The 27,880-nt window shown below is 41.9% G+C and overlaps 1 protein-coding gene and 1 non-coding gene across 2 annotated transcripts in view; both read right to left on the minus strand.

Moving 5' to 3' along the window:
* Positions 1-27,880, minus strand: part of B3GALT5 (beta-1,3-galactosyltransferase 5) — a 106,928-nt gene that overhangs the window by 5,057 nt on the left and 73,991 nt on the right. Inside the window, exons 6-9 of the mRNA XM_074969795.1 lie at positions 20,407-20,532; positions 19,838-19,862; positions 15,460-15,572; positions 9,058-9,134 (exon numbers count right to left, since the gene is read on the minus strand). Of these exons, the coding sequence (XP_074825896.1) occupies positions 9,058-9,134; positions 15,460-15,572; positions 19,838-19,862; positions 20,407-20,532 (341 nt within the window). The remainder of the gene's footprint in view (positions 1-9,057; positions 9,135-15,459; positions 15,573-19,837; positions 19,863-20,406; positions 20,533-27,880) is intronic.
* LOC141981135 (U5 spliceosomal RNA) lies at positions 5,276-5,393 on the minus strand. The gene has a single exon (XR_012637678.1). It is a non-coding gene; the product is annotated as a U5 spliceosomal RNA (small nuclear RNA).

Below are 27,880 nucleotides of genomic sequence, written 5' to 3' on the forward strand. Positions count from 1 at the left end.
TAAAACTGGTGCATGCAGCAGCTCACTTCAGGGTTGAATTCTTTCACTGTGTTTCTTTAATCAGTGAAAGAAAGATTTCAGCGAGTACAAACACAGTGTAGTCACTTTTAATTCCTATATGACATCAAGTAGATGAATGATGTGTACACATCTGCTATTATGAAACAGAGGTTTGAACTTCAAATTGATTTGACAGGTGGCAGCTCCTCAGACGCGGATGCTATGGAAATGTGAGATGAGCTGAAGGCCCTGCCTATTGTTACCCAGCCAAAACTCCACCTCCGACGGCATTAGAACAAATTGCTGAAATTAATATAGTAGGCGTGTTTCCAAGCATGTCTGTTTGCTCGACGCACTCTACTGTACTAACAGCTGGAGCCACTGGGCAGCACACAGCTTAGGGGCCCGGTCCCTGCTCAAGCAAAACTCTGCCTGCAATCAGTGGGAGTTTAACCTGCAGGTTCAGGCCCTTGTTATGGGTTGGCTTACAGTGAGATGAGTCTGTGTGCTTATATGGGTGGTGTATCTTTAAAGAGCCTGACTCTCTTACTGGGGGACCTTTTTAGAAGCTCTTCCAATCAGGTGCATTTCAGAGGTGAGACTGAGTGTCAGCCAGCTGGTAGGTATGGGGACATCTCCTGTTTGTTTTAGGCTTCAGGGTTGGTTACCCACATTTGTTTCTTTTAATTCCAAAAATTTTATTTTAGTTATTTATTTCAATGGATAAATCAGCAAATAAGCACCCATCTTAAAGCCTGGATACCCTAACAATAATTCAAATGCACCATATCACAACATCCACTGTGGCAAAAATCATGTCACAGAACAGACTGCCTCCATACCCGCAGTTGTGTAACACCATCAGCCATACTCTCCTGCTCACCCAAAGTCACTCCCCGCACACGCCCAAAACAAGATCATAACCTTGCTCCCCTCCCTGGGCATCTGGAAAAAATCATCATCATTGTGTCTATTAACTGGAACTGCCTTTTCTTCAAATGTGTCGTGTCCATTTCTTGTCCTATTAATCAAGATTCATTGACCAACGAACATCATAACAGGACATACTCAATGGTACATTTCACCTTTAAATGGGAAGTTACTTGCTGTCACTGGTTTGTATTTCTGTTTTATTGGTCTTTTAATTCAGTTTTGATAGCGCAGTTTTTCTTCTCAAACAATCCACAGAGTCCCCATGTGGTTATATGTAATGCAATAAATGTGGCCACTACCCTAGCCTCATTCCATCATAAAACCATAACCACAACTAACTAATATTTCTAATTTATGTGCAGTCATTTGTAGTAGTTAAAATGAAAACCAGATCTCTCCCCATTACTGGAACCATGATTCATGTTACATTGAAAAATAAGGACTGCAGATATTATGCCAAATCCAAACCTGGTATAGCTCTGCTGAAGGCAATTGACTTACGCTGAAGATGGATTTGGTCCACTATACATACACAGATGATTTTACAAAATGATCATCTTGTCTATTAGACAGGTTTCAGAGTAGCAGCCGTGTTAATCTGTATTCGCAAAAAGAAAAGGAGTACTTGTGGCACCTTAGAGACTAACCAATTTATTTGAGCATAAGCTTTCGTGAGCTACAGCCCACTTCATCCGATGCATAAAAGTGGAAAATTAGTGTCTATTAGAGACATTTAGGGTATATTAAGTGAGCCAATTATGGGGCTTGCTTAATAGAGTGCCCAGTCCTGCACGGTTCTGAGTGCTTTCAATGCCCATTGAAATCAAGGGGAATTGAAGGAGCTCAGTACCTCACCGAAGGTGCTCAGCAACTTTAAAATTGGCCCTCATAGCCCTTTTTGGGGCAAAAATACCTGTGGTCCTGATCCAACATGCACTGATGTCAATGTAAAAACTTCAGTTTAGTGGACTTTGCATCATGCCATGTAGGACTAAAATCAGTGCTTCAAAGAAGGTGAAACAACCCTAAGGCCAAAGCTAAATGCATTGAGAGTATCTTACTCCCAAAGCATAAATTTGGTCCACAGCTTACCCCTGTAACTGTGAACAAGAAGCACACTTCATTATCATCATTGCCAGTAACAAAATATGCAATTAAACAGAATTCATCTTCCTGTGGCTTTTCCTTAGCTAATGTATTCACAGTGGAGACTTTCCAGCACCTCTGGACAGATGCCTTGGCCTCGTCTTCTGCTTGCTGGCAACTTTCTCCTTAGCTCAATATTTATATCATATCATTTTTAAACTGATAAATGCTACAGCATTAGTTTTCCCTATGATGATTTGCCAAATCTTTTGCTTATGGTATGACTTGATCAGTGCAGTTGCTGTGCAAAAGAACCAGTATTCATAGTCTATGAATGTTTTACATTAGTTTCTATTCTGATGAGATTAATTTATGACAGCTGTTGTCTGTTGTTTTATGTTGCCAGTTTCTATAAAGAGACACTGTATGTTCCTGAGTGCTTTACTCTAAGGGGTAGGGAGCAAGGATTTCTGTGTAAATCAAATCTTTGGTGTCAAGTCCCATCTAGTAATTTAAAATTGCACCTTGTTAAGCATTGAAAAGTAAATGCCAAATTTGATGTCAACATGGTTTAAGATCCTAATCAGAAGCCTGATCCAAAGCCCATTGAAGTCAAGAGGAGTTTTTCTACTGGCTGCAATATGTGCTGGATTAGGCCCTAAATGCCTAACAGTTTGCATCTAATTTTCACATAGGCTGGGGAATGTACTGTACAGAAGAAATGTTTAAATCAATCAGTACAGAATGTTACAATATGCTAAACACAAGGAATTTATTTTAAACAAGGGAAATAAGACACAAACATGGAACTCAATAATGGAGGAAATGAAAAAGAAGAAGACCAACCAACCAAAATCTTCCTGATTAGAATGGAGGAAAGGGGAGACAAAACCAACAATTCCCAAATCTGAAAGGAGGAGCAAAACAAAAGGTAGAAGGTTTGCAAAAACAAAAGTAATGCTGCTGCACTTGATGGTATGGAAGATCAGGGGCAGCTCCTAGGTTGATGGATCGAAGGTTCAGGTGAGGGCTTCAGGTTTGTTCGGTCATGAGTTGCTGGTGCTGGCCTCTGGATTGATGGTTCCTGGATTACAAATGAGGGTCCTTTGGTTTCTGAGTCACTAGCTGGGGGTTCTGACCTGTGGATTTCTGGTTCTTTGATTGGGGTTCCTGACCCCAGAATTGTTGGGTCCTGGTACGGGGGTGCTGGTTCTTGATTTGCTGCCCCAGGGGCTGGTGGATCCTGGGTTGTGGGTGCTGACTTCTGAGTTGTTGGTTCTTTGTTTGTAGGTGCTGACCCTTTGGTTGCTGGGTTCTGGGATGCAGGGTCCTAGTGTGTGGGTGCTGATGTCTGTGTTGGTATTTGTGGCGGTACAGGGTCCTGGTATGTGGATGCTGGCTTCTGGATTGCAGGGTCCTGGGGTAAATAATCCTTAAGTGAGGGGTCTTTATTTGCTGCCTCTTGTAGTTTTGTGTCTTGGGTTGCTGCCCATGATGATTATGGTGATGCACAGGTGAAATGGAAGTGTGGTATGGAAGAGAACATGATGATCTGGGGACCTGAGATGACTGCCACCCTACATGTGTTGAGATCTGTATGGGAAAAAGGAAGCAGGTTATGATCAGAATGCACGGTGAATAATCAAATGATGATAGATACCCAACAGGTTTGTGGCTAGATCAGTACCTATGAATCCACAAGGAGTTGAAGACAAACGTAAAGGTCAGAGCAATCCTATCTGTGGCCCAATAGTGCCTGAGTGTGCAAGACCTCCTCTTAGTCCTCCTAAGATGTCAGCACTATAGGTATGATATTTTGATGTCTGCACACTACTTTATTTGCACTGCAGTGAGTACAACATTATGAACATAATAGTACTCACAATACTATTAGACCACACATACAGCTTTGACTAGGAAAAATGCTAATATTTGATTCAGATTCTATTCATTCTCAGTGACTGTGTTTGCATTATAGTCAATCTCTCCAGGCATGAATACCATCTGAAAATGAAGCCCTGTCGTCAAACCCTGCCATTCTCCTGCTGCCACTGCTGCTTCTGTTCTTCTTTCTGCTGATTCCTCAAGGTGTCAAGGAAGCCAAGCACAGAGATCTCAGTCCTTTCCTCCATCATCCAGAGATGGAGAGACAAGTGCTTGGGTCTTCACTTCCCATTCTCTTTCCTTCAATGAGGGCGAGCAAGTGTGTTCATTTCCTCTTCCTTCTCCTCCAGGGAGGAAGAGCTGGAAGGTAGGTTCTTCACTCCCCTCACCTGTCCTCCATGGAAGGATTGCTAAAAGCCCAGATGTTTACTCATCCTCCCTTATTATCCAGGGACCGGGAGCCAGGTGCTTGCGTCTTCATTCCCATATCCTCCGGGAATGTGGAAACAATTCTTCACATAATTCCTCACCCTCCCCTTTTTTCATTTCTGTTAAAGTACCCAGAAGAGCAATAGGGTAACGAAGAAGAAGAAGAAGAGCCACTGATAGTGTCTCCTGTACCTGGACAGAGAGAGCCAAGCAAGAAGCATAGATGCCTGTGGTTACTGAACATGCTGTTTGGTTGAACAGTAATCACCAACCAAGAACAAATAACAGGAAGTTATATGGCTGGCCATCTGATTTTTTTCCGGGTTGACAAGACATTTAATATCTTGAATGAGCAGCACACTGTTTTACATATTTGTCATGTGACATATTGGCAGCTGCAGTAATTGATCAGTCGGTGTACAAACGCAGTTACTGATGTAGATGTAAACCACCTTAACTTTCCCCTGTCTTCCTCTCTGATGTGAGAAATCGGAGCTAGACAACACAGCCCTTCCATGGTCTGCCTGCACACTGGACTACCAGCTAGTTTAATAGAAATGCTTCATCTTTATATTGTGAGACCATCCAGGCTTCCAAAAATTCCAAAGCTTATCAGACAGTGGTGAGAAAAAGGGAGATAATGAAAGACAGCTGTCAAATTGTTCATGATAATGTTGCAACAATTAAAAGAGCTAGTGATGATTTTGATGTTGCATCTTCAACTGCTTTGAACATATCTCACACCTTTGCATTAGTGAAATTTTTGTTAGCTAGCAGTCCATATGAAATATAATGGCTACCCAGAAAGATTTTTGATTATTTTAAGCAGTTATCCTGAGAAGTTTCTAAATTGCATAATATAAAGAAAGATCTAGGCTCACTCTTCAATGAATTAATACAAGATATCATCAGAAGATAGATCTCAGCTTTCTATACGTTGAAACATCTCATTCAAAATAAACAAGATTTCAGTGTGCTGTATAAACTCATAAATGTTCCTCTCCACAGAAATCTTTAGTAAAGGTGAAAGATTTATACAATCTGAAGAGAAACCAGAGTATATAGGAACTGAATGCCACATCACTGACTCTTTCCTGAGAGAATATTGGTGAGATTGTAGTTGGCATACTAAAGCTCTTTTACAAATTTACAAGATAAATTAATATGGAGCAGACCAGCATTTCCTGACTGTGTTACCAGCTGTTAGAGCTTGAATCTACACTTAAGCGAGGAGGTAGCTGAGAAGGGAACAAATGAGAGAATAAATACTGAAATATGCTTCAGCCATATTGAATGGGCACAAGGTTCTACATTCACTTCTGTGGCACATCCATGCTTTAAGTTGTATCTTTCATTTTAGATGACAAATGTTGTGATTCAAATGACTTGTAAAACTCGTGAGAAAGAATGTCAGTATCTGTAATGGGGGTATGAAATCTGAAATAAAGAAAATGTTGTCAAGTGGCCCAGCAAGAAATCATGCAGGGAAAATGCAAATCTGTGTTGTTACTCTGATTATGAAGGAGTCGCAATCCCCAGCTTCCACTACTACAATGGATAGAGAACTGATGTTTCATCTTAGGTTATGTCAACACTGCAACAAGAAAAGCCGCAACTGTGAGTCTCAGAGTCCAGGTCAAGTGACTTGGTCTTGCAGGGCTCACGCTCTGGGACTAAAAGTAGCAGTGTAGATGCTCAGGCTGGAGCACAGGCTCTGAAAACCGCTGAGGGGGGTGGGTCTCAGAACCCAGGCTCCAGCCGGAGTCCAAAGGTCTACACTACTATTTTTTAGACCCATAGCACATGCCCTGTGAGCCTGAGTCAGATGACCTGGGCTCTGAGACTCGCTACTGCAGGGTTTTTTTGGAGTGTTGACACAACCTCAGACAGCCAGGCCCCTTGGCCCTTTAAGAATGGTGGAAGCACAACACTATGAGGCCTCCAAGTTTTGATGGTATTGCAAGGCTTAGAGCTGTACCTAGTAGTGCCCCTTCTCAGGCAGTTCAGTACTGCTTAGGATATTTATGCTGATTATCAACATTGTGTTCCTGAGAATGGCCAGAGGTTTTGTTTTTCAATGTGTAAGCCTGGGCAGGTGGGGCTTGGCAGCCCAGCTAGGAGAAGAAAAATTCTGATTTCAAACCAAGAACATCAGGCCCAGCTAACTGGTTTATAAAAACTGTGCAAATCACACGTGCTCTATAGATCTGCACCACCGATCCCAATTTACAGTACAAGGCAAAGGCCAAGCAAGCAAGCAATGTGTGGGTCTGTATCTGCCACAAATGAAATAGCTTCAATTAATACAAAAGTGGGCGAGTTTAAATAATAGACTAGCTAGCTGTACTGAAAGCTAACTTTTCTTAAACCAGTTTTATTTAAAAATGAGTCTTGTACCACAACTATTAATTCAACTTCAATTAAAAGTAACAGTAAATTGTAATCCGCACGAATCTACGTAGAAAGCATTATTTGGTCGTATTTCTTTTCAGTTGTTTTGTAAGACCACAGAAAAAACACTTGCATATGTGCAGCATTTTAGAGCATGTGCAGTGGAACCAGTATCAAGTAACCGTCCAAGGTAGCAAAGGAAGTGGTGCTGTGTCTGTCTAAAGTCCCAATCTCATCCTTAGACTCTAGTCAGCAATACAAGGCCTCACACTTCATTCTGAGCATTTAACATCATTTGTGCCTATTTTAAACACATATAAGCACCTAGTTCTGGGCACTTAAACACATAAATACACCTATTCTCATTGTGCCATAAATGTACATAGCTTCATGCAATAGCAACATGTTCTAAAATAGTCCACAAAGAACTCACAGTGTAATGGCCTATCCTTGTGAGCAGATATGTGCTTCTATGTACTGGTGTACTTGTAACTTTTAGCACAAGCAGTAGTTTCAAAGGCCAGATCAGACAAACCTGAAAATCTAGAATAGCAAAGGGCTGACAAAATGGACAAAACTCCCTTTCACTTCAGTAGGGCCAGGATTTCACCTTTGGAGAGGAGGAAGATGCATGCGTAAAAGGTTTTTTCTGAGTTATTTTAGAAAAATAAATACATAAACCAGAAAGATTTTGTTTTATGGCTAAGTACTTATTAAATCCTGCAATATCAATATTCCAAAGTAAACAAGGAAATGCTAGGGGCATTTGTGAAATTATCAAGTTGACACTCTGACAAAAACACTGCATGGTGAGTTTCACAGACCAGCTTGCTAGGATCTGTCTACAAAAGAACCTTAGATGGAGCAAAGTGGTTGGTCAAGTAGTCAAAGCCTTCTCAGGATGGAGTAACACAAGAGAGGCCAGAGAGATACCTGTGTGTAGAAATTAGCTTTTTATGTCCCTATAGTGGCCGCGGGACTGCAGTTTTGCCAAACTGCTGCTTTGTGGTAACCTATATCTTTCCTCTGTACTATACAGAGGAGATCATTATGGAATTGAGCTACATCATTCTTCATGTCACTTTGTTGTTCCTACATTCACCTGAGTCTGTCACTCAATGTCATCCTGGTGCTTTCTTGTAACAGCTATTGTTCTCAGCTCCAAATCAAATAGACCAAGAGACTTACATGCTGAGAAGAACAAAAATCAGAGGAAATGAACTTCCATATTATCCTGATCATGAATTACTGAGGGCAGAGAAGATAGTCTTATGAATGATAAACTGCCATCTTTTATGCCACAAAGTATGTTCACATTTCTTTTCTAACTAATGGCACTTCTCCCCACCCCGATTCTAATGAAGCAGGAGAGTTTCCTGGGATAAGTTCCGGTAGAATAGCCATCGCATTAAAGCATGTTCCAAGAGCATGCCCCATAGTGTACTTTATACCTATATCAATGTTTCATCTTAAAACTTTTTAGGAAGTGTGGGCCTGATCCAAACCCTGCTGAAATGAATGGAAATTCACCCAATGAGTTCAGTATAGTTTGGATCAGGCCCTATGTGCTACTGAATTGCAGCATCTTATGAGCTGGAGGTGAGCCAACTACTGCACACAGAAGCAAGGAAATGTTGCACATTGAAAGCAGAGCAAAAAACTCCATAATCTAATGGGCTCTTTAATATACAAACAGGTGACTTCTTGAAAAGCTGAACCAAGGAGGAATTCCTGCTGATGAATAAAAGACTGGACTGTTTTAAGTAATGATAACTATTGTATTAATGTTTCCTTAATTCTAGAAAAAGATGAGACGTTAATTGCCTATAGTTATGGCAGCTCTATGCCAGCAAAAGTCCCTATCACGCTGGCAGAGGAAATTCAGCTGCTGACTGTCCCCTTTGCTCCACCTGAGCAGCACAAAGGGGCATGTAGCAGAACCTAGGATCTGGCTCACAAGGTCTAGATTTTTTTTTCAGGAGCAGATGGGTGAGTCTGAGGGGGACTGGGTGGTTGGGAATAGAAAAGAGCATATGATAAGGAGCCCAGATCTTGCGTAGTTATAGCCCAGGCTGGTAGGAAGGTGTTATATAATTAATAAAAACAAAAAACTTTTAAACCAAATTTTTAGATTTTTAATTTTAGATGCAAAGCTAAGAAACTAGCATTAGCCTCCAGTGTTTCATAGAAGCTAAAAGGAGATAATGTTGAACGCCCGAATGGAGCCCTACTTGGCTTTTAAATTTCAAAGTCCTTTAGAAATCCATGATCTAAGTATAGAACATATTTGCTATATGAAAATATCAAGATCTCAGTGGGTTGTTTTCCAATTACCTCTGACGTAGAACTGACTTCTAAATCTTGTTCTGGACCATTCAAGCTGGAGGCCATTGGAGGAAGAGGGGCGATTCCTGTAACAGAAGAGTATATAAAATCATTGTTATTCACTGTCCAACATGGCATGAACCATAAATCATTCTGGTATAAAAATAAAACATGATTCGTTACTGTAGGTGTTTTGCGGAGTTACTTCTGCCTAATGAATTTTCAAGGAACTCATCTAGGAGACTGTAGAATCTTCTTGCTGAAGTTTATCTAAGCTTGTCTAAGTTTATACTTTATGAAATAGCAAAATATTGCTTCTGTGGACCACTGCAATCTTCATAGTAGATGCACTTCTTTATATGTAATTGTTTTTTTAGGAAAAAGTGTGCATAGTTGGATTATACACTGTGTACAATCATTTTACATCCTTGAAATGTTTGATACAGCAAAAGAATGTGATTATAAATACAAGTGGCAAGCAAGGATTTGAGGATTTGGTTGAGATTTACATTTACTATTTGTCTATATACGTTCAAGAACAGGCCTCCTGTCTGGGAGCTGGAATTTGCATTACATTAGTCATTTATTGCTAAAATCTTAAATCTCTAGTATATTTTCATACATATATTCAGCAACATGGAGAAAAGGAATGCAAAGGGCAATTGTTTTTCCTTGTATTTCTGTGGGGAAACATAAGCTGTTCAAAGAATTGGGCTCTCTCCAACTTTTGTACCTCCACCTATATCTTCCAGACATGGTACAGCAGTCAGTGGTCTACCAAGTCCTTAGCCACCACTCTGTAGTCACCATGGTGAATGCAAACGTTATAAAAACCACCACTTTAAAATGTAGCTGTTGGGTTTTTTAACCACCCCCACACCCAGGATTATATAGTCTGTACAGTTAAGAGTAGAGCTGAGTGAATAATTAATTTTTTTGGTTCGGTGGCCAAACCAAAAAAGCAGGAGGAAAAATCAGTTATTTTAGAACTGCAATTGCATTTTGATATTTCTCACGGCAAAAAAATTATTTCGGTTGAACTAAAGGGTTCAAATGTCAGTTTGAAATGGCATTTTTTCAAGAAAATGTGCCTTTGGAACAAAATGTCAAAACAGTTCATTTTGAAAATGTCAAAACAAAATATTTCAACATTTCAAAAAAAAATCAGCCTTTTTTGTCCTGAATTCTTGAATATTTTTAGTGTTCCCAAAAATGTATATGTGGGGTAATTTACTATTCCCTCCCCCACCACCAAAAAATTGCCCAGCTCTAATTAAGAGTTCTACTACATGGTAACAGAATGTACTGTGGTGGGAAGCTGGACATGTCAGTCAGGTTCACTGTTCCATAAGTGTATCATCTATAAACATATCATCCTCTAAGAATATCTCTGTGCTATTGTATAAGATAATAACCCAAAGAAATACCCACCCATGCCTGAAAAACTATGAGGATATTGAAATGTTACCCTGAGATATCATTCCTAGAGTAGTACTTTTGGGTCACGCTGCATGAATGAACAATACAGCAAGTCTGCTGCTTGCCAGGAGCTAGGATTCACGATGTGATGGAGAGACTGCCGAGACTCATCAAGCCCTTGGATCGCTACCCCTTCCTGCTTCTGCACGTGGGCACCAATGACACTGCCAAAAATGACCTTGAGCGGATCACTGAGACTACGTGCCTCTGGGAAGAAGGATAAAGGAGTTTGAGGTGCAAGTGATGTTCTCGTCCATCCTCCCCATGGAAGGAAAAGGCCTGGGTAGAGACCATCGAATCGTGGAAGTCAACGAATGGCTACACAGGTGGTGTCGGAGAGAAGGTTTTGGATTCTTTGACAATGGGATGATGTTCCAAGAAGGAGCAGTGCTAGGCAGAGATGGGCTCCACCTAACGAAGAGAGGGAAGAGCATCTTCGCAAGCAGGCTGGCTAACCTAGTGAGGAGGACTTTAAACTAGGTTCACCGGGGGAAGGAGACCAAAGCCCTGAGGTAAGTGGGGACGTGGGATACCGGGAGGGGGGACGAACAGGAGAGCGCGAGAGGGGAGGCTCCTGCCTCATACTAAGAAAGCAGGACAAACAGCAAGTTATCTCAAGTGCCTATACACAATTGCAAGAAGCCTGGGAAACAAGCAGGGAGAACTGGAAGTCCTGGTACAGTCAAGGAATTATGATGTGATTGGAATAACAGAGACTTGGTGGGATAACTCACATGACTGAAGTACTGTCATGGATGGATATAAACTGTTCAGGAAGGACAGGCAGGGCAGAAAAGGTGGGGGAGTTGCATTGTATGTAAGAGAGCAGTATGACTGCTCAGAGCTCAAGTATGAAACTGCAGAAAAACCTGAGAGTCTCTGGATTAATTTTAGAAGTGTGAGCAACAAGGGTGATGTCGTGGTAGGAGTCTGCTATAGACCACCGGACCAGGGAGATGAGGTGGACGAGGCTTTCTTCTGGCAACTAACGGAAGTTACTAAATCGCAGGCCCTGGTTCTCATGGGAAACTTCAATCACCCTGATATCTGCTGGGAGAGCAATACAGCGGTGCACAGACAATCCAGGAAGTTTTTGGAAAGTGTAGGGGACAATTTCCTGGTGCAAGTGCTGGAGGAACCAACCTAGGGGCAGAGCTCTTCTTGACCTGCCGCTCACAAACTGGGAAGAATTAGTAGGGGAAGCAAAAGTGGATGGGAATCTGGGAGGCAGTGACCATGAAATGGTTGAGTTCAGGATCCTGACACAAGGAAGAAAGGAGAGCAGCAGAATATGGACCCTGGACTTCAGAAAAGCAGACTTTGACTCCCTCAGGGAACTGATGGGCAGGATCCCCTGGGAGAATAACACGAGGGGCAAAGGAGTCCAGGAGAGCTGGCTGTATTTTAAAGAATCCTTATTGAGGTCACAGGGACAAACCATCCCAATGTGTAGAAAGAATAGTAAATATGGCAGGCAACCAGCTTGGCTTAACAGTGAAATCCTTGCTGATCTTAAACACAAAAAAGAAGCTTACAAGAAGTGGAAGATTGGACAAATGACCAGGGAAGAGTATAAAAATATTGCTCAGGCATGCAGGAGTGAAATCAGGAAGGCCAATTCACACCTGGAGTTGCAGCTAGCAAGAGATGTTAAGAGTAACAAGAAGGGTTTCTTCAGGTATGTTAGCAACAAGAAGAAAGTCAAGGAAAGTGTGGGCCCCTTACTGAATGAGGGAGGCAACCTAGTGACAGAGGATTTGGAAAAAGCTAATGTACTCAATGCTTTTTTTGTCTCTGTCTTTACAAACAAGGTCAGCTCCCAGACTACTGCACTGGGCAGCACAGCATGGGGAGGAGCTGACCAGCCCTCTGTGGAGAAAGAAGTGGTTTGGGTCTATTTAGAAAAGCTGGACGAGCACAAGTCCATGGGGCAGGATGCACTGCATCCGAGAGTGCTAAAGGAGTTGGCAGATGTGATTGCAGAGCCATTGGCCATTATCTTTGAAACCTCATGGCGATGCGGGGAGGTCCCGGATGACTGAAAAAAGGCTAATGTAGTGCCCATCTTTAAAAAAGGGAAGAAGGAGGATCCTGGGAACTACAGGCCAGTCAGCCTCACCTCAGTCCCTGGAAAAATCATGGAGCAGGTCCTCAAGGAATCAATTCTGAAGCACTGAGAGGAGAGGAAAGTGATCAGGAACAGTCAGCATGGATTCACCAAGGGCAAATAATGCCTGACTAATCTAATTGCCTTCTGTGACGAGATAACTGGCTCTGTGGATGAGGGGAAAGCAGTGGACATGTTGTTCCTTGACTTTAGCAGAGCTTTTGACATGGTCTCCCACAGTATTCTTGTCAGCAAGTTAAAGAAGTATGGGCTGGATGAATGGACTATAAGGTGGATAGAAAGCTGGCTAGATTGTCGGGCTCAACGGGTAGCGATCAATGGCTCTGTCATAAATATAAAGGGAAGGGTAACCACCTTTCTGTATACAGAACTATAAAATCCCTCCTGGCCAGAGGCAAAACCCTTTCACCTGTAAAGGGTTAAGAAGCTAAGATAACCTCGCTGGCACCTGACCAAAATGACCAATGAGGAGACAAGATACTTTCAAAGCTGGAGGTGGTGGGGGCGGGGGGAACAAAGGGTCTGTCTGTCTGTGTGATGCTTTTGCTGGGAACAGATCAGGAATGCTCTTCAGAACTCCTGTAAAAAGTCAGTAAGCAATCTAGCTAGAAATGATTAGAATGCTTTTGTTTAATGGCTGGTAAAATAGCTGTGCTGAATGGAATGTATATTCCTGTTTTTGTGTCTTTTTGTAACTTAAGGTTTTGCCTAGAGGGATTCTCTATGTTCTGAATCTGATTACCCTGTAAGGTATTTACCACCCTGATTTTACAGAGGTGATTCTTTTACTTTTTCTTTAATTAAAATTCTTCTTTTAAGAACCTGATTGTTTTTTCATTGTTCTTAAGATCCAAGGGTTTGGGTCTGTATTCACCTATGCAAATTGGTGAGGATTTTTATCAAGCCATCCCCAGGAAAGGGGGTGTAGGGCTTGGGGGGATATTTTGAGGGGAAGACATCTCCAAGTGGGCTCTTTCCCTGTTCTTTGTTTAACATACTTGGTGGTGGCAGCATAGGGTTCAAGGACAAGGCAAAGTTTGTACCTTGAGGAAGTTTTTAACCTAAGCTGGTAAGAATAAGCTTAGGGGGTCTTTCATGCAGGTCCCCAGATCTGTACCCTAGAGTTCAGAGTGGGGAAGGAACCTTGACAGGCTCCATGTCTAGTTGCCAGCCGGTATCAAGTGGAGTGCCCCGAGGGTTGGTCCTGGGGCCGGTTTTGTTCAATATCTTCATTAATGATATGGAGGATGGCGTGGATTGCACCCTCAGCATGTTTTCAGATGACATTAAATAGGGAGGAGAGGTAGATATGCTGGAGGGTAGGGATAGGATACAGAGGGACCTAGACAAATTAGAGGATTGGGCCAAAAGAAATCTGATGAGGTTCAACAAGGACAAGTGCAGAGTCCTGCACTTAGGACGGAAGAATCCCATGCACCGCTACAGACTAGGGACTGAATGGCTAGGCAGCAGTTCTGCAGAAAAGGACCTAGTGGTTACAGTGGACGAGAAACTGGATATGAGTCAACAGTGTGCCCTTGTTGCCAAGAAGGCCAATGGCATTTTGGGATATATAAGTAGGGGCATTGCCAGCAGATTGAGGGACGTGATCATTCCCCTCTATTCGACATTGGTGAGGCCTCATCTGGAGTACTGTGTCCAGTTTTGGGCCCCACACTACAAGAAGAATGTGGAAAAATTGGAAAACGTCCAGCGGAGGGCAACAAAAATGATTAGGGGACTGGAACACATGACTTATGAGGAGAGGCTGAGGGAACTGGGATTGTTTAGTCTGCAGAAGAGAAGAATGAGGGGGGATTTGATAGCTGCTTTCAACTACCTGAAAGGGGGTTCCAAAGAGGTTGGATCTAGACTGTTCTCAGTGGTAGCAGACGACAGAACGAGGAGTAATGGTCTCAAGTTGCAGTGGGGGAGGTTTAGGTTGGATATTAGGAAAAACTTTTTCACTAGGAGGGTGGTGAAGCACTGGAATGCATTACCTAGGGAGGTGGTGGAATCTCCTTCCTTAGAAGTTTTTAAGGTCAGGCTTGACAAAGCCCTGGCTGGGATGATTTAGTTGGGGATTGGTCCTGCTTTAAGCAGGGGGTTGGACTAGATGACCTCCTGAGGTCCCTTCCAACCCTGATATTCTATAATTCTATGAACATTTATTGCATGAATTAACTCAAAAAATACAGTAGTACCAACTGTAATTATTATTAAGTAACATGGGTAGCAAAATAGTAGTGATGGACGAGCCTTAAAACATTCAGAGGTGCAGTTGTATTCAGAGAAGCATCCAAAGTTCCAAGAGTTAGCTAAACTATCATAATTTCTGCAATACTGGATTGGAAATCTCACGCCAACAGGCTCTGTTGTGATGTCTCTTGCATTTTCTGCTTTCAGTCAAACTGTAAATCACTGCAAGAACAGCCTTTCTTGTGGGATTCTGTTCCTCCATCTCCAGCCCTTGCAGGAATTTGGAAGTGAAAAGACACATGGAAGAATTTTTTTTAAACAACCAAAGTTTTTACAACTTCACAAATGCTCAGTTCACACGTTCACTTAGATTTTTGGGCAAAGGTCCACCCCTACAACTATAACTGTGTTTGGAAGCCTCCAAACACCCTAGCATTCTGAGAGATCTGAACTTCCCTGAATAGGGTCAGGCACACGTGTTTTCCATAATATATTGGGTATTCTAAGACTTTAAGTAGCACAGAGTAAAAAAATACTCATTTCTTGGAAATCAGTGAGCCAACTCTATTATGCTTGCTTCATTATCACTGACATGTTTGACTCACTTGGCATTTGTTTTGTGTACACTGGGTCCTCTGGACTGTACCCAGAATTTTCATTACCACTGCTTCTCCTGGTCTTCATATTGCCATCATTGGTTTTCTTAGTTGAAACTTTTCTGGAAATAAAAATTCCAATCATTAAAACCTACATGCTATTGGCATTCTTAGGCAGTATCCAACAGAGAGTGAGGTACAAATTCTCAAAGGTATTTCGGCACCTAATTCTCATTGATTTTCATGGAAGTTAGATACCTAAATACCTTTGAGGATCTGGGCCAAAGGACTTGCAGATGTGTCCAACTTCCAAAAGAGTAAAGAAAAATAATGTATAATCCTTGAAAGAATTTACCTACTGCATGCACAGTCTTGTATAAATCCTAACTAGGCTTTGCTTAAAAAGTTCTGATCAGATGCTTAATAACATTTGGGAAATTAAGATGATTAACATCTTAAGACTTCAAGTCTGTGACCCATTTCAAAATTTTTGTAAAAACTAAAGTACAACCCAATATTCTGACCTTGATTGTGTGATTTAACTACAGCCCTGCATTGGGAGCAATAAGGAGAGTAACCCTGGGGGCAGGGGGACTATGCAGTCTGCTCCTTCTGCCTCCCCACCATAGAGGAGGGTGCAACCTGCTTCCTGTGGTTCCATGGGCCAGTTTGGTGGGGAGGCCAGGCTATGGCTCTGCCTCTGCCTCCCCACCCCCAGCTCGTCTTTGGGGTGAGGTGCACACCTGGAGTTAAATGGAAGGGGCACAACTAACAGGTCTTTTTGCAAGCTGTGCAAGGCAACAGGAGGCTTCTTGTGTGCATCCTCCCAAACACACCATGTAAGGCTCCATCACAATCTGACCTATGGCCCTGATCCTTCAAACATTTACACACATGCTTAACCTCAAGCAGGTGTCTCGTCCCACTGAAGTCAATAGGACTACTCCTCCGTTAAGCACATATGTAAGCATTTGCAGGGTGGGGGCCTACATTTGTAGCCAGTGGGATACAGATAATATAATTCTATTTATCACTCTGTTGCGCTACAAGGGATTTTACTCGTCATTTGTTCCAAATAGCTCAAGTCTGGGGTCCTCCAGGGCATGCTGAAAGGTCCATCTCTTTGCCCAGGCTTTTGGGGAGAGACAAGCCAGCTAAGGGCAGGGGTATGCGGAAGAAGGGCTGGGATTTGTAGCTGGAGAGGGATTTTTTTCTTTGTTCCCATTATTTGGGGAAATTGCTGCATTTATTTCTATACTTTTAACATAATGTACAAAGTGCCTAGAGTTTCAGACAGCGGCATTTTCAATGCTTCTATAGATCTAAATAAATAGATGTTAGGATCAGATGAGTAGACTGCAATGAGTTTTTTTAAACCCTATATGAAACTAGTGTCGTTCCAATGCAGTATTTGGGGATAGAGAGCACTCATTTATAGATATAATTAGAAAACAAAAGTACCAGTCCTGCAAACACTTATGCTCATGTGTAACTTTAAACACGTGAGTAGCCCCTTTGTCTTCATTGGGACCATTTACGTGAGCAAAGTTGCACATGTACTTAAAGTCTTTGCTTTGCTGAGTTCCTAAATTCAATATAAACCCTAAGGCCCTGAGCCAGCAAAGTACTTAAGCATGTGATTAAAGTTAATCATGTGACTAGCCCCACTGAAGTCAACAGGACTTCTTGTGTTAGACTAGGGACTAAAAAACATGCAGCATTTTATGAAGCTCCAACTTCATTTACCATGGGTCACATTCAAGCTCCTTTTTATTTTAATAATATGTGTACACAGAAAAGAGGCAACCAGACATAACTTATACCCTGCCTTGCACTCCTTCAAAACCTGTGGAAAAAATACCCTGTGGGCCCTCTGTGGATACAGAGAGGCAGGTGTGTACCTGGATGAGGGCAATAGATTTGGACATTGTGTTTTAGCATGTACACTCCCTGAACTACTGACTTCATCTGTTGTGTAGATTTCCTCTTTAGAGAATCATAGGTGTGGTTACACTGCAATTAAAAATCCCTGGCTGGTCTGTGCCAGCTGACTCGAGCTTGTAGGGCTCAGGCTAAGGGGCTTTTTAATTGCAGAGTAGACATTCAAGATCAGGTTGGTGCCTGGGCTCTAGGACCCTGTGATGTGCAAGGATCCCAGAGCTCAAGCTGCAGCCTGAGCCCAAATATCTACCTGATGATTAAACAACCCCTTCACCCAAACCCCGTGTGCTTGAGTAAGCTGGCATGGGCCGGTGTCAAACTGCAGCGTAGACATACCAATAGGTTCAGCCCTAGCAAGATTAATCCATACAGTGAGTCTGGTCAGGACTCAGAATACAAGCCACAATGACAGATACTTTTACAGCAGTTTTATTTGAATCAAAAATAAAAATTGACTTGGACCTGCATTTGGCCTCAGATGCTTTGTTGATTTAGTCCAACCAGTTTATCTAGCTGTACCTGATAAATTGGTTGAAACAATAATTACAAACAGAATAACAAAACACCTGGAAGATCATGATATGATAAGGACTACTCAGCATGGTTTCTTCACAGGAAAATCTTGTTTCACTAATCTCTCAGAATTCTTTGAATGGGTCAATAAAATAGTGGATAAAGGAGAACCAGATGACAAAATGTATTTATGCAGTGTTGTTGTAGCCGTGTTGGTAGATTTTCAAGAGGCTGTTGACCAGGTTTCACACAAGATGTTACTAAAGAAGTTAAGTATCATGGGGTGAGAGGCAAAGTATTGTCATTGATCAAAAATAGCTAGGAGATAGAAAGCAAAGTAGGATTAAATATCCCAGAAGCATATAATAACTATGGTTGGATTCACAGTGTACACCTAAAAAATTAAAAAGGATAACACAAAGTAATCCCATTGAAAAAGTTTTTCTGTTCACATTAATACTGACAAATAGGATCTTAATACTGATTAACAGGATCCTACCTTTTAAGGTGTTTCAACCTAATGCAGTAATGCAAAACCAATTAGGTTGCTTTGTATTCAGATGTGTCTGATACTCAATTTGGTTAAGCAGGAAGTGTTGACAGGTATCACTGGCAGCTTTTTTTGTAGTATAACTAATGATCCTTAAAAAAGCAGGGGACATCATCTAATTTGTCTGCCAATTGGTCTCATTTAATTTGCATCAGTCTGTCTCAGTTTCAACCTTTCTTCTGTACCACAGAAATTCTAGCTCGGTTATACTTTGGGCAAATTGTAAACCTACTGTAATCTTGGCTGAAACTTGGAAGAGAGAGCTATTTTGGTGCACAGTGACCTCCTGTGGAATTTGTTGCAAATGCTGAGTGTTGAGGCTGGAGGAAATCTGGTGCAAAATTGGAATATCTAGAAGTATAGGATCAAATCTAAACCCATATTCAGTGAAGTACTTGAGCATATGCTTAATTTTTGGGTACCTGAGTATTCTCATCGGCTTTATTGGGACTGCTCAAATGCTTATAAGTTAAGCACATGCTTAGGTATATTGCTGAATCTGGAACTCAGTAACTAGATCATTTTGATCATTTTCAAAAGAAATTTTATGGGAACATCAGTTACAGTTTTCAGTAATATGGTGTTGCTGATTCACTCCAATGCGTGTAATGGGCACGTTTCTGACTGGGGGTTACTTTTTTAAAGGTAGTGATTTATAACTTCCAATTATGTAGACTTGGTTGTATAATCATTTTGGGGAGAAAACTGAAAGTGGAATGAGATTTTGGGCTGTACCTCTAAAGCTACGTTTGCATTGCGAGCAAGGGGTATAATTCCCATATAACTCACACTAACTTGATGAGAAGTGGCAGGAGTATAAATAATAGCATAGCCATAGCAGCACTGAGGTCTAGCTTAGCCGTGCCGAGTACATACCCACGGGGATCGGGCAGGTTTGTACTCAACACAGCTAAGCTGCTGCTGCTGCCCATGCAACCCCAGTATGCTGCTAGAGCGAGTATGTGTACACAAGCAAGGAATCACACCCATAGCTTGCAGAGTAGCCTAAAAGGCTCAGCATAAAACTCGCATCCCAGAGGGAGGGATTGGGAAGGGTGATGCTGGTGGCTTTGAGCCACCTTTGCTTCCTTAGGGTTCTGGACTGCTGAGGGGAGCCAGTGAGGCCCCAGAATAATTTAGAAGGGCTGCCTGTGGGTGACAGCACTGCCCAGAATTCCCACAGTGCTAGAGGCTGTGGCCCTCCCCCACCTCTCCTGGCACACCCCTTATGCCTAGGCTTGCGATGGGGGCCTTATAGGGCAGGGTAAGCTGCCTTCCACAGTTCTCTCCTGGCCAGATCTGGGGCGCTAATGGCTCTTTTATGGTGCTGCAGAAACATACAAGGGGCATAGCAGAGGGGGAAATCCATGGTATTCAACTTACCTCAACTCCTTTTGATAGGTGGACTCTGAAAGAAAGGAAGAAATGGTTTTAAAATACAGTGAAATAAAATAAGGCTTGCTACTGAGGTTCTCTCACTTTCTCACAGTTCAGACTGTATTTTAATACAAAAATTATTTCATAGCTCCCCTCCCCTCCCGTCTGCAGTCACATAACATCCTGGTGTACTTGCTTACATGGAAAATTAATACTAGGAAAGAATTTACTGAATGCATTTGTAGCTGGTGTGTACATTGGATAGCTGTACAAATCTAGGTGTAGATGTACAGTGACTGTCAATGAGATTTGTGTTCTACGTCATTTACTCACTTTTGAAAATCTTACCCTTCCTCTTTACTATTGTCAGAAATACTAACGAGCCACCAATTCCACTGGAAACAAGTTACATCAGAAGAAGTCAGCAGGCAACTATCTGTAGTATCTACAAGCCACTGGTTATCAGAATCACCTTTCTGCCCTGAACAATCCTTACCAAACTATGCACTATGCTTTAACTGAAATAGTAATAGATTAAATCTAATTTGAGGTTTAAAAAAAGCATAGCCACTTACCTTTGTTTTTTAGGCAGCAGTATATTATTATAAAAATAATAATGATCAGAAGAAGAAAACCAATTGACAATGTGACTGCAAGTATAATAGTCCGTGTCCGTGTGCTGTCTTCTTGGTTACCATTTTCTATTAAATGAAATGAAGTATCATTACACTAGCAGAGCTGCGACCTTTCTTTTTCTGAAGAGCGTGACCAACTTTCTGGAAACATTATTAAATTACTTGTTGATTATTTAAAACAAGTGATGGATTGTGTTTCTCATTTGTGTTGAAAATGGCTTTCCCCTATATTGATGACACCCAGTACCACAAAATGCCTTGATCACGATAATTCTTTGTTACAATTATTGTACTTTATCTACTAGTTGTATTTCTGACAAACCTAGGCTGCTAATTTTCTTCATTCTTCACATTTAAACTTGTTTTGTAGACATTTTGAGCCCAATCTAAACCCCACTGAAAGCAAATGGGAGTCTTTCCATTGGCTTCAGGAGGCTTCAACTCATTGTGCATAATTCAAAAAAACCCTCAGTTGTCCACGGTAAAGGACAAGCATGTTAACAACACATTTACTGAGTTTGAGATTGCTAACTGTAACACGTTCCTGCATCCTGGACTATAACATAATTTTGCATAGTGATGTACACTATGCATTTATGGTGTTTTCACATAACTAGGATTCGATTTTTTTTTTTACCTATAATGCTAAATCGGGTGATTTCAAAATCATTCAGTGTATCCCTGTTTCTGGTTGCCACAAACAAAAGGTGCTCACCATATATCCCCCCAAATAATCAACATTAAATTGATAGCTTTTACCCTTTAACTAGTTGTCAACATACAATAGACGCTTCTTCTGATGGTAATACGGCCCTGTCCATCAGGCTCATCCAATATCTATGGTGCTCTTTAACCTAACTGGACCAATCTTTGATCTTCCTAACTGCAGGGAGTAACCTCAGCCCAAAAGCTAAGGCAGGTTCCAAAAGCAGTCCAAAATATAGCCCTGGTAGCTATATTAAAAACAAACTTCAAATCCAACCGAAAAGCACAAGGTTTGTACAGACTTGACAATACTGCCTCTGTTGCACTGGATTTGTGTGTTTCAGGTACTTTTTAGTGTTCCTAATTAAAGATGGGCCTGAATAGCAAAATTTGGATAAAGATTTCAGACTCACCAAAGTTTGCAGATATTCTTCTGGGGTTTTGGATTGGCCCATTATAGCATAATAGCCCAGATGCAACATTTGGACTTGAATTTGGATTCTGAACACTCCAAAGATTGGATGGTTCAGAAATTATTTAATTTAGTCTCTTCTCTAATCCTAATGAACTATCAGCATGTAAATTAATCATGCAAATTAACCCAGTTGAGGGGCTGCTCCTGCACCTAATTATAATCTACTACCCAAAATATTCCTGGATTCCAACTTTAACACATATCTTTACCCATCTAGAGCACTTCAAGGATGTATTGTCTCCATGTCAATGGTTGTTATTAATTCTCTCTCCTAAGAGGATATTTTGCCCTTGGGTGTGTGAACATTAATTCCATTGCGAGTAATGGAAACCCTGTGTATAAATGCAAAGGCAGATATCAGCTCCAATTTTAAATGCTCTTTATAGGTTCTTCATCCGCCATCCTCCTCCTCCAACCACACGTGACCCACCTAATTCCCCCCAATATTTTCTGTTCATGTCATTCCCGACACACCTCAAACACCAGATTTTCTTCCCCCTTCATCCCAGGTTTTTGGAGCAACCAATCCTTCTCTCTCCTTCTGTGCTCAACCTCTGGAACACCTGCCTTCTCTGAGCACCTTCCTGAATCCTGTCTGCCTTCAAATCTCATCACAACCAGATTCATCCCTCGCTCTTATGTAGGGCGCTCAATGCACTCTCTGAGAAAACTAACCACCCAGATCCTGCTACCAGTTAAATAAGTGGCAAAAACCATTTTACATTAAGGGAAGCAGAATCAAGCCCTTAATTTTCCATGTCTCTGTCTTCAATCATTCTTCCTAAGACTGGCCTTGTATAGCTTTTGTTCTGCCTCGCCATAACTACTGAAGTTACCAGTATATTATGATCTGTAGCCTTGTAGTTAATATGTATAAATCAATTGTGAAGTGTTTTGTGATTTTTTTGCATGGAAGAAATAAATCTACAGCATAGATCTGCATTTTATTTTATTTTGTGCCATACAAAATGCTATGGGAATTTTAAGGTAATTAAAATATGAAATGAATGTTAATCTTGCCTGTGTGTTTAATTATGTTTTTAATAAGTTATTGCTATCAAATATCAGTTATTTTGAGTACTCTTATTTTTAGTTCTTGTTTTTCTATTTAGCTTCTTGTAATACATTTCTCAGTTAACTTTAATACAGCTTTGTGATAAGATACCTGCAGAAAATAATTTATTGTGCTTAGTCATATCAAGGTTAGATACAAGCAGTATATAGATTAATAGAGCTGTGTTAGTCTATATTTTTTTAATGAGTCCTAGAAACAGATCTCCATATGTGATAGCCTAAGATTTCTGTTTGTCAGCTGCAATGTTATGCTTTGGCAAACGCTACACTCTCATTAGTTTCACATTTCTTGGTACATATGGCAACTAAGGTTTGAGGAATAGTTCTTACAACAGCTTCATTTGTTCTTGTGATTTTCATTTAACCAGCCTTTCAGCCTTCATGGCCTATTCATTTGCCAAAGTAAGATAGCTGCTCAGGTCAAATTCAGGAATACCTGTAGTCTGCTTTTCAGGCAGCACAGAGCAGAAAGAGAGAGCAAGGGAAGGTTTTTGTTCAGTGCCTGCCCTTGAGCTTTGACATAGATGGATCACTAAGACTTGCCAGCATTGGAATGTAGAAGCAGGAAGATGCCAATGGCACTGCTCCTGTGCTCTGCACCAGCTCTTCTCCAATGTACTTGTCACTCAAAATGATCACTCTGTTCAGGAGGATTGTTTTTTACACTTGTAATTCCCAAGAATTATGTTGATTTAAAAGCAGAGGACTCTAATTATCATTAGAAATTCAACATTAATTGATAGGAAAAGCTAAGCACAAGAAACCTGCACTGCATAATAATCATATACTTGGAGTTCTAAAAATGTCCTTACTTCTTTCCCCTTACTTTATCCATACTCTACAATCTCAGGTTAATATAAGTCTAATAAGTCTCCTGTCAGCATATTCTCTAATAGCATCTTTCACATTAATTCTAAGTTATTTCCATACTGTGGGAACTCCTTCAGAATGCATACTTTAACCAGTCTTGTTCACTGTCATTCTGTTGAGATCGAGGACTACAAAAAGCCTGCACATTGATGTTAAGAAACTTTACATACTTGAAACAAGTCTTGTAAGCAAAGTGTCCAGGATAATTTCAGATATTTCAATAAACCCCCCCAAAAGTGCATTGCTTAAGGAGTCATCTTCCTTCATTTCTTTTTTACCTGAATCCTCTGTTTAAGATGAGATTTGTGTGGAATTTTCACTGCAGTGGAGCACAGCCATCTTTCAGGATTGAAAGGGAACTAGCAATGGAAAGGAACTTCCTACTGTGTATCACTAGAATCCATTACAAGAGATCTTCTCTATAATCTAGCGGAGGGGGAAACGAGATCGTTGTGTGCAAAACTCAGCAGATTTTCTGTTTATAAAACGGATGAGAACAGACTGACTGGGGTATTCTTGAAGAAGCAGGGAGTCTTAGGTTTCACTAAAAAGCTGTTACGCCCACAATGTAACGGATGAGACGGCATCCAGTGTCTGGCTCGGAGAACTCTCTTTATGAGTATGTCTACCCAGCAGCGGTGCAAATCCCGGGGGGGGGGGGGTAGATGTACATGCACTTGCTCTGCTCGTGCTAGTGCACTAAAAATAGCAGTGTGCCCATGGTGGCACACGCAGCTGCTTGGGCTAGCCACCCGAGTACAATCCCCCCTGATCCCTTGGATACTCAAGCAGCAAGCCCAAGGCACTTCCCATATTGCCTGGCCCACATTGCTATTTTTAGGTGCTAGCTTGAGCAAAACTAGTGCATGTTTGTCTACCCACGCTGCAAATTAGACCTCCCAGCTACTGTGAAGACATACCCTCTGTCTGTGTCTAGCCTAGCCTACTTCCTACTAGTTACCTGGGGTGTCTGTAAGATGGCACTGTACCACATTGTCCCTCATAGTTCAGGATGTTGTGGAGACCATGAATGTGCCTGTAAGGAACTGGACTAGCTGGTGCTGGTATGGCTTAACACTTCCACATAAATCACTGTGAAAAATAAACAGCCACAGACTTCCCATCTCAACTGCTGTCGTTATCATCTGCTTTTCCCAGTTTGGCAGTTTAATGAATCTCTTCCCTGTTTGATCTTTCTGCTTGTCCCAGGGACTGCAGCCCCATAAGAACTATAGTATTTTGCTAAATTGTGCATGAGGAAGCCCTCACCTTAGTCTCTGTAACATCTACACTACCACTTACATTGGCAAAAGTTATGTCACTCACGGGTGTGAAAAAACACCACCCTGAGCAGCATAATTTTTGCCAGCATAAGTGGCAGTGTGCACAGCGCTATGTCAGTGGGAGAGCTTCTCCTGCCGACATAGCTACTGCCACTCGTTAGGGGTGGTTTAATTATGTCGACAGAAGATATGCCGTCGGCATAGAGTGGCTACACAAGAGATCTTACAGCGCCGCAGCTGCATCGGTACAGCTGTGCCAGTGTAAGGCCTCTAGTATAGACATAGCTTAACTGACAGATTAGTTAAGTCACTGTTGGCCAGGCCCAATGTAACATTATGTGATGCCTTGCCTCAGGCATTAAATAAAACACTAGGAAGTTCAACTAACAAGCTTTACGTTGGCCATCTCTCCATTTTCAGTGGTTACAAGTGAAATAAAGGATCAAATGACGTCATCTGGAATTTTCTGTGCAATTCTGATTTTCCATGTTTCAGAAAGAGGAAATCAAACTGGAACAGGTGCAGAGAAGAGCTACTAGGGTGATCTGAGGAATGGAAAACCTGTCTTATGAGACTCAAAGAGCTTGGCTTGTTTAGTCTAACGAATAGAAGGCTGAAGGGAGATATGATTGCTCTGTACAAATACATCAGAGGGATAAATAACAGGGAGGGAGAGGAGTTATTTAAGTTAAGCATCAATGTGGACCCCAGAACAAATACATATAAACTGGCCATCAACAAGTTTAGGCTTGAAATTAGGCGAAGGTTTCTAACCAGCAGAAGAGTGAAATTCTGGAGCAGCCTCCCAAGGGGAGCAGTGGGGGCAAAAAGCTTAACTGGCTTCAAGATTGAGCTTGATAAATTTATGGAGGGGATGGTATGACAGGACTCCCTGCAATGGCATATGGCCCATCGGTGACTGCCTATAGCAAAAATTCCCAATGGCTGGAGACGGGACACTAGATGGGGAGGGCTCTGAGTTACTACAGAGAACTCTTTCCCAGGTGTCTGCCTGGTGGGTCTAGCCCACATGCTCAGGGTCTAACTGATCATCATATTTGGGGTCAGGAAGGAATTTTCCCCCGGGTCAAATTGGCAGAGACCTTGGGGGTTTTCACCTTCTTCTACAGCATGGGGCATGGTGGTCACTTGCAGGTTTAAACTAGTGTAAATGGTGAATTCTCTGTAACTGGAAGTCTTTAAACCATGATGTGAGGACATCAGTAACTCAGCCAGAGATCAGGGGTCTATTACACAAGTGAGTGGGTGAGGTTCTGTGGCCTGCAACGTGCAGGAGGTCAGACTAGATGATCACGCTAGTCCCTTCTGACTTTAGTATGGGTATCTGAGTAAGAATATACATTACAATTTAAATCTAATCAGTGTCCCATAAGTGACTTGCCACAAGATGTCAGAACATGTTAGTATTAGAGCTGAGTGAACCTAATATTTATTTAATTTTCTTTCTTGGTATAGGAATTAGATACAGTGCTCCTGTCAGATATTTCTAAATTATTATCTGCAAAAACATTAGAGTAGCCCCTGGAATCACGCTTAAAGTTGCAGGGCCCCCCAAATCTGAAATGGCACCCCTGTGGACAGGCACAGAGTTTGCCCACCCCCCACACGTGCGGTCCCATTGGCCTGATCAGAGCCGCCCCTCCAAATATAGACGTCAAACTATGACTATGCTGAGAAATCTTGAGTATCTGTTACTGCATAATCATTTTCCCAAAGAGGAATGCATGATGGTCCTATATGATCACCAATTATGTACTAATTGTGTCTGTGACATCTGTTTTTCTCCTCTTCTAATGTACAGCATGTAACTATGGAAACTGTGGGCAGATGCCTCAATAGCTCTAGAATGAGTAGGCTGGGGAGTTCAATCATTTTATTAAGTCCTCAGGACAGATCTCTTGTTTAGTCAGTAATTAGAAGCAATTTAACTTAGAGGAAGCCTTATTAAACCTAGTAAAATGGCCTTTTTCAATTGCATTACAAAGTAGATGGTCCTGAGAAATTTGCTAACAATGGCTCACACTTAAAGTAAAAGGCCCAGCCAGTCTGCCTATCTATCTAGGTTTTTATACCACACCCGTCACTGTAGTATCTGAATGCCTTTTATACACCATGCCAGTGCCACCCATTTCAGAACACGGAATGGGTCATATGTCACGTAACACTCCGAGGGGTGCCAACTCAGCCAAAGAGCTGTCAGTTTGATGTCACAAGCTCAGCTCCTTTTTTCCACGCTCACCCAATCACTAAAAGAAACATGGATTTAAGGACCTCCTCTGCCTAGGGGAAACTCTGGGTGGCACAGAGTCACCATAAGGGCTTCTACACCACCCCTCCAGCTCCCACCATAGGAGGTGTGACAAAAGTGTCTCTGTGCCCCAGTAATCTCACCTTTTGTAACAGTCCCTAGAGACCATGAGCAGCTGGTGTTAATTTCAGCAGCCCTGAAATGACTCTTCTTTGCAGCACTGGGGACAAACGGCCAGATAATTCCCAAGATTGAGGGGTCAAAAAGGGCATTTTCATGCCTCCTCCCCCTGCTTCACCAAGCGCTACTTAGCCCCAGTTGAGGATCTAGTCCTGTTTGTTCTTATTGTGCTAGCGCTTGGAAAAGAAAACCATCCATCACTACCTCAAAAACAGGTAGTGCTATTCAGGCAGCACAATGCAGGTGGCAGCTCAGCTTACCCAGCTGGTTGGTGATTCCCCTGGCATCGGGGGTCATATTAAGCTATGGGATTAATTTCCACAGGTTGTTGGTGAGGCCAAGAATTCAGCAATATATCTGGATGCTGGCCACTATCTGGGACATGACGCTGGATGAGATGGGCCGCTGGGCTGATCGAGCATGGCAATTCCTGAGTTGGAGTGAAGCTTGGTAAAGTGCATGAGGCTGGAATGCCACTGTGCTAGAGTCATCCCTGGCTGATGGAACAGCCAGGACCCCCAAGGCGGAAACACGGTGGGGACCAAGCATAGTACGGCT

Source organism: Natator depressus, chromosome 1 (assembly GCF_965152275.1).
Source record: "Natator depressus isolate rNatDep1 chromosome 1, rNatDep2.hap1, whole genome shotgun sequence".
Classification (NCBI taxonomy): Eukaryota; Metazoa; Chordata; order Testudines; family Cheloniidae; genus Natator; species Natator depressus.